Source organism: Protomyctophum parallelum, assembly GCF_964188405.1.
Source record: "Protomyctophum parallelum genome assembly, chromosome: 17".
In the NCBI taxonomy this organism is placed as follows: Eukaryota; Metazoa; Chordata; class Actinopteri; order Myctophiformes; family Myctophidae; genus Protomyctophum; species Protomyctophum parallelum.
Window position 1 is genome coordinate 34,392,751 of NC_139719.1, and position 7,577 is coordinate 34,400,327.

Here is a 7,577-nt window from a genome sequence, read left to right on the forward strand (position 1 = left end):
TCCGACAAGATTTTACTCTCCGTTAACTCGGGTGTAGCAGCTTTATCAACACCCTTTGTTTTCTTCTTTTTATCGCCCTTTGCCATTGAATAAGCTGCTTCTCAGACTCCACCAATTTCCAAACAACCGTCTCCTTAGCAACGCTACGGGTCCGGGATCTGTCAGAGTACAACAAGTGTGCTCTCGCGTACTCTGGTCTGAACATGTCAAAATTACAACAAGCCACTACCAAGTAGGCCTACCAAATAGTAACAAAGGAATACGTAATTTCTAATTTTATATAACGCATACACTACATGATAAAGAAAACTTTAATACACGATGTTCAGGTCAGGAGACAAACATAACAGAATGGCAATGCCCTGCAATTTTTGGTTAACATAATTGTTAAATAGCTTTATATTAATTGTTATATAGGCTATTGGGGTCTTTGTCTCGCCAGCTCTCCATATCCAAAAACACATTTTTTTATAATTATTATTTTACAAATGAGCTGACAGTTGGAATTGGAATAATAGCCTACAAGATTATAAATGGGTTTGCTCTCCTGGTTGGATGAAATTGATGAATGACCTGAAAATGGGTTGAGATGGAGCGACCCTTGTTACCACAAACACAGCAGAAATTATTACAGTAAATCACAGCAGAAAATTATAGTAACACACACACACACACACACACACCTGGCCTTCCGATTGTTAGGCCGATCTTTAATTCTTTATCAAGAATGTACTAAATGGCCCAGGCCGTAGCGTAACGGTCTGGGCACCGGACTGGTAATCCAGTCGCAGTGTGCCGCGGGTTCGACTCCCGGACCCGACACGGCCTTTACTGCATGTCATCCCCCCATCTCTCTCCCGTTTCCTGTCAGCCTACTGTCTGTCCCTTCAAAAATCAATAAAAGGCGTAAGCCGCAAAAAAATATCTTAAAAAAAAAAAAAAAATGTACAAAATGATCTATCTTAAAGAAACAAAAGTATTACAAATTTGAAGGGGAAACAATTGTGGAGGAAAAATAAAGTCTCCTTTAATAGCCACGATTAACCTATGGTACAAAATGTAGATATGAGCTCAATATAGTATCAAGGCAGAGGCAAGGAAGCAACCAGGTGCTCAGGAGGTGTGCAGGTATAAAAATAATAGTCAATCAGGATAACACATAACAAAGTGGAGATCCGGGCAACACTTAATGTTAAAAAGGAGGAAAACCTTTTTTTTGGTTGAATAAAGTTTTCCTCCTTTTTAACATTAAGTGTGCCCGGATCTCCGCTTTGTTCTATACAGTAGTATCAGTCAATCCAATATGTAACTTGTGTCAAGACAATCAGTATCATCAGTCCTGTGAAATCATGTCTAAATTAGCCAGGTGTCTCATGGTGGGTCTTCCATGCGGACAGTTCCACGGCTGTTCAATCTCTCCCATGTGAACTACCAGCTTCTTCATCTCGCTGACATTCAAAGCAGTACCAATCATCACCTGAGGATGCAGCCAAGCACAAATATCAGACAGGACATTAAGAGGTAAACTGGTAAAGGGAGGTTTCATTGTTAGCTAGTAGATCAGCTATTGAAGAGAGAGTGCTGGGGAAAAATAAGTCAAACAAAATATATACAGTGTGGTTTTGAATATTGTCTTAATAAGAAACTATTTCCTCTACACATGCCTCTCTTAAAACAAAAATACCTATTTTCTTTCATTTAGATAAATTCTATGATCAACATGAACTCACCGATTTCCTACAGGACCTGGAGGCAAACATCTGTCTGACGCGAGAAGGGCGACACATGACCCCTGGGCTGTCACTCAACATGAAGATCAGCTCCTCGATGTCCGCTGGGCCAAACGTCCAGTTCTTACTGGTTGGTAAAGACACCAGCTTTACTCTCTCCATCACCTGGGCTGAAAACACAATCAGTAATGTTTCAACTGTCCATTGGAATCATATCTTATGAGAAACATGTCATTTCTAACCTGATGCTTTGTGGTGGAAACCTTTTAAATTTTTTGGTGCCTTTGCACAACATTGTGCAAATGACAATATACATTTTGGGCATTAATTTATATTTAAAACATTAACATAAAAAGATAAGAGATACAATGTTTCTGTCTGTCAGCGATATGCTGTCACAAGGAAAACAATAACCAGTAACCAGTGTCATATAACAAAGTACTTTGTACTACTTTCACCCTAGCTAAATTATGCATACCGTCCTCATCAATGATGAACTCAAAGCCATTCTTTCTGAAGATCTCAATGTTCTCCATCAGTACATTCTCACTGACTGCAGTAAGGTGAAGATTCTGAGGCCTGAAATGGACCAGGATTCAAAGTGGTAATAACATGGTTTAGTAAAGGAAATGGAATTTCAAACAACCCAATTACTGAAGTGCAAAGATGTGGAACGTCACTCTATAAGCATGCCCTTACGCTATAAGTTTCTGTCCTTGGAGGGCATTGTGCTGCTGGAGCATCTCAAAGTTGTATTTCTCATCTGTCGCATGTTGGTCGATCATGAAGAGGTCAGAGTTCAACTTTGTGATGATGAAGCCCAGGTTAAACTGACCAATGATGTCCATGTCTTTGAACATGTCCTTACTGTAGAAATGAGAGAAATCTATTTCAGTGATTTGTAGTTCCTTATGATAAATGTTACTTGCTTGCTTCTCCAGATGTTCTTCTAACCTGTTCTGCATAAGGTAATGTCTTAAAAGAAGTAGTAGCATGAATTTAGTGTTTGTAATTCATAATCAAATGGTATACTATAATACTAGTCTAGTCCAACTAAAGTACCACAGAACAATATTGCAGAAGACACAAGGGAACTTATGGTCAACACATCAATATCCCACCCAATCTCCTTCTTGAGCTCATCCTCTGCACTCTGGTTCTCTCCAGGACTAATCTTGGCCCTGAAGCGTCTGTACTTCAGACCTTTGTCGGCTTTTGCCGTCTGCTGCAGCTTCTTCAACCTCCCCGTCAACTCGTGGAAAGAGAAATGGAGTGGCAGTGTCCTCTTCTTTAAATGCATGGGAGCATCCACAGATTCCACACAGGAGACGGAAGAATCCTCAGAAGAGTGTGGGTGAGTGGTGGATCTCTCCTCTACAGGCAGATCCTCCTTTCTGGGTCTTTTGGCCCTTGGAGTCTGGCTGGAGTCTTCACTGGAAGAACACTGTTCAGTCTCTGTGTCTGGCTGTTCCGGGACATTCTGAGGCATGTCCAGGGATTCCTCAAATGTCTCACATTTGTCGCTAGGTGTGTCAGTTGTCAGGTCTGGAGAGTTGAGCTCTGAACCCGAACAGGGGCTAGTTGGTGATGCTATCATGGAGGAACATTCAGGCAAGGTGTCATCTCTTTCATTGTCTACGTCACTGTGTGGGGTCCTTCCATACCTGAACCCATCTAGGACTGACCTCCCCACTAGGGAAGATTTTGTTACATCTCTGGTGGATTTAACAGGGGATTTTAACGTTGAACTGTGGGCGGAAGTCTTTTCTGAACCCTTAAAGAATGACTGCAGCGTCTTCTGCATTGGTCCACTGTTTGTAGCTTTGGAAGCACTTGGCTTGGTTCCATTGCTGGGACCATGATGCATTGAGAAAGCAGCTTTCAGCCCAGCCAGGTTAAGAGATGACTTGGGTCTTTGGAACACCAATTCAGAATCCTCTCCAGGTTCTGAAATGTTCTCGTCAGATGGGACCACCTGACATTGTTCAGATTCAGACCTCGTTTCCACAGGTTTGTGGGAATCTAGAGAAAGAAACAAAAAGTGATATCTCTAGAGTGCATTTGTATTAGTGCATTCACCAGTCCCCAACACTAATCATAACGGAAATGAAAATAATAATATTACTATTCATATCCATTAATTAATAATAAGCTTTAACATTTGTTCTTACTGGTTTTGAGGATGGGTATATGATTGAGGTTGATCTTATTGACTCCATTCTCATACATGGCGATGAGAGAGGTCTTCAGAGTGGCCAGCAGGAGTTTCTCCTCCTGGAGAAAGATCTGACGCTTGTCTGGAGTGACGTTCACATCGACACAATCTGGAGAAGCACCACAATAGAAATAAAATACAAGAAGCTTAGAATGATGTTTTCTGAGGATATAGTATCTGGTTTATTATCATTGTGTAAATATTTTGTGAAAGCACCAATAGTTAAACCCCACAATATCATGATTTTCTACATACCGACCAGCCCTACTGTAAACTGGTCTAACAAAACTACCGGTACACATTGTCATTTACATATTTATAAAGTTGCCAATTTCACCATTCAAAATGAGAGGAGATTATATCAAACAACCAAGGTGAATGAATACAATTACCGTATAGGCGTATTTATGAAAAAGTTGCTCCAAAACTACTTTAATGTTTTTTTATGATAATTAATGTATTTTTGCCTTTATTGATAGATTAACAGTAGTTTGACAGGAAAGGGGGAGAGAGATGGGGGGAAGACACACAGCAAAGGTCGTCGGGATCGGGACTCGAACCCGCAACACGCTGTCAGGCCTAGTTTCCTGGACCACTCGGCCGGCCCAGGCCATGAACCTCTTTTTTGCTATGGTCTTACCTGAGGCAACTGCTATGTTCAAGGCAACAAACGGATACTGATGTCTGTTATACATGTGATATACTTCATTTACAATTTTGATCACCTATGAGAGAGAGAGAGAGAGAGAGAGAGAGAGAGAGAGAGAGAGAAAAATAAAATCATAAGTTGGGCCCAACATACAGCCTCCAATCGCTTACAATTCGAACACATTATAATTATTACCTTAGAGGGATCACATGGCCGGTTGTTGATGAAAAAGAATTGTCTGTCTGTGGCACTTCTCCCGACACCATGGTCTCCTTGTGACACAAAGCCAGTGATGCTGCAACACAAGTCATTTATATGTGTAAATACTCTGTCTCTTGATCGTAGATTAAGGAATACAAGTGGTGCATGTCGAAGTGAATAATAAGTATAGAAGAATAAAACAATACTTTTAATTTTGCTGCATAGACTGACAATAAAGTAATCTTCTTCACTTACATAAAGAGATTTTGGGGCAATTCTGTACCATCGAGTCCATAGTCTACCTTAATATTTTCTGCTGGAGGCAGTTGCTGAAAAGGCAGCAGACTCTGTAGCTGTAGAAATAAAGTTTTTAGGTAAGGTAAGTCCTCAGCAAAGGAAAAAAGATGCGATCCTATAGCTGACATACTGTAGTGATGAGCACTTTTGCTCATGCTTGTATTGAGAAAAATGGTACTAAAACTGACATTTTGGGGTATTCGATTTGACCTGGAGCCATTCTTTAAAGCTTACATTGAACTCATGTTGCTGTAAGGTATTTTAAGCCATACGTTCACAAAATGCTGCATGTTACAGGCTATGTTATCCTCCAACCTGCTTTGGTCCAAATATGGCACCTATGTTGTCCCTCATGTTCTGGCTGCCACTAGTGCTGAGTACTGGGCTGCGTTTTCCTTGCCCAGTCTGGTTGGAACAGGTAATACGCACTCCAGTGGAAATAATACAGTATGCCTGCAGTATGTGGATCATTTTAGTGTACTCCTGAAAACACAAAAACGTTATCAGTACACACTACAAGTTTGTGACATACTAGCTCTACTATACACATAGGATTTACACAATTAACTCTTATAACAAAAACCATTGCATTGCATTGAAAATCATATATTCATAATCAAATGATCATACTTTCAAATCCCAATGTAGGGATTCCATTCTAGATGTCCCTAAACTGGACAAATCAAACTAACCTTCTTTATGTTGCGTTGGAACTCTTTGTGTCGCACAGGCAGAGTGTAGAAGAGCTGTTGTAGGGTGACGGTGGAGCCCTGCTGTCGAGGGTGGGGACACCTCTGTACTAAGGCACCATTATGGTCAAACACCAGCTTGGTCCCCACCTGAGCTGACTCATGGCATGTCACCACACTCAGATCACTGGCAAAGAGGGGGTCGTTTTGGGGTGATTAACATGATGAAATTAAAAGTCTGTATGCGGAATGCTTACAGACTTTCTGCCGCTATACAGTTTAAACTTATATGAATTCACTACATACTGTTACTAGTATGTAGTGACAGTAATTGTACATGAGGCCAGGCTAATCATAAAATTGTGAAAAAAAAAAATGTTTTCACTCCTTCATCAACACATATGATTTTCCGATTATAATGTTGGTCTTTAATTTTGTTTGTTTACCTCAGAGCACATAAAGAGCTCAAAGCTTCACCTCTGAAGCCAAACGTTTCCACGTGGATGAGGTCAGAGAAATCCCTGATCTTTGATGTGTGATGCTTCAATGCTGAGAGAAAGAGGGAAGAGAGCACAGCCGGAACAATAAGAATAATTAATGGTTATGGAATGACACAAACACAGACTTAAAAGGACCATAGCGGTGTCAATACATGGCATGCCATTGTACATTTACAGCTTCTGCCATATATCGCATATAAACAAAGACCATTTGTTAATTACTTTAATTTTTTCTTCTTGATACCAGACTGCCGGTATGGTCTTTAAGTACAAAATGACACTTACTCAATCCTTCAAAGTTGGCCTCCTCTACTCCCCTGCCATTGTCAGACACTTCCACAAGCTCCGCTCCACAGTCCTTCAAGCGGACATCTGGAACATCAGAATAAGACTTATTGGACAGGTATACGACGTGTATGTATTAGAATTAGAACTCATCATATTTTTTTAATACACAGAAGATTATACTCCGTACACAAAGACATCAAATGAAAGACAGGAAGGAATGACTGAACTCCTAATCTGCCTCAGTATAGCAAATATAATTTATATTATTTCTGTCTAATAAAGTCTTATTATGGAAGCCGATAGACAGAAATTGAAGTGTATGCATACATACCAACATTGGTGGCCCCTGCATCAATGCTGTTCTCTACCAGCTCTTTGACAGCAGTGGACAGGGTCAGCACAACTTGTCCAGAACAGATTTGATGGACTGACTGTCTGTCAATTGCCTTGATGGCTCCAGCTGGCTCTGAACTGTAGAAAGCAAGCATAATGTGCAACATTATAATAGAGTTGCGGCTAGGTCTCACTCAGACAGGAGCTGCTTGCACGTCTTGTAATAATAAGAAATTTGCGGCTATCTGAGACCATGGTGTAATTAAAATAGTAATTGTATACCGAAATATAGATAATATATATATAGTTACTTAGTTTAGGCAACTTACCAAGCAGCATCAGTCATGTTTAATGCAGAGTGACAATGCTTCAGACTGCTAACTTTGTAGTAGCAATACCTTATTGCATATTCCCCTCTAGTCTAAGGTGTGGGAAAAGGGCAATAGGAAAGAATGAACGTTAACTTGCTGTCATTTATTCACCACGTCGCTCAGCATTTAAAATAATTGTATATTTAATCTTTATATATCTCATGTTGTGGCATTGGTGCTGCGCTCGTGCTTGTGTTTACTTGAGCGGTTCAACGCGCGCTAACAGGAACACCAGGAGGATCCATTTTGCACGGAATATGCGCAGTCGCTTTTTTGTACACAATACAATTTGCAAGGTATAATA

General features: G+C 40.4%; 1 protein-coding gene across 1 annotated transcript; it reads right to left on the bottom strand.

Moving 5' to 3' along the window:
- Positions 1-997: 997 nt before the first annotated feature.
- pms2 (PMS1 homolog 2, mismatch repair system component) lies at positions 998-7,444 on the bottom strand. Its single transcript, XM_083788319.1, has 15 exons — positions 7,232-7,444; positions 6,901-7,040; positions 6,567-6,653; positions 6,228-6,330; positions 5,785-5,968; positions 5,408-5,575; positions 5,051-5,148; positions 4,790-4,889; positions 4,586-4,670; positions 3,902-4,054; positions 2,852-3,752; positions 2,430-2,597; positions 2,209-2,309; positions 1,731-1,900; positions 998-1,477 (listed from the first exon to the last, which is right to left on the bottom strand). The coding sequence occupies exons 1-15, from the start codon at positions 7,246-7,248 to the stop codon at positions 1,334-1,336; spliced, it is 2,619 nt and encodes an 872-aa protein (XP_083644445.1). The 5' UTR covers positions 7,249-7,444; the 3' UTR covers positions 998-1,333.
- Positions 7,445-7,577: the final 133 nt, after the last annotated feature.

Coding starts and splice junctions, on each gene's coding strand:
- pms2 (XM_083788319.1), bottom strand. Junction 5,969..6,227: donor AGCTCTTTATGTGCTCTGAG/GTAAACAAACAA, acceptor CCTCTTTGCCAG/TGATCTGAGTGTGGTGACAT. Junction 4,890..5,050: donor TTGCCCCAAAATCTCTTTAT/GTAAGTGAAGAA, acceptor CTTGTGTTGCAG/CATCACTGGCTTTGTGTCAC.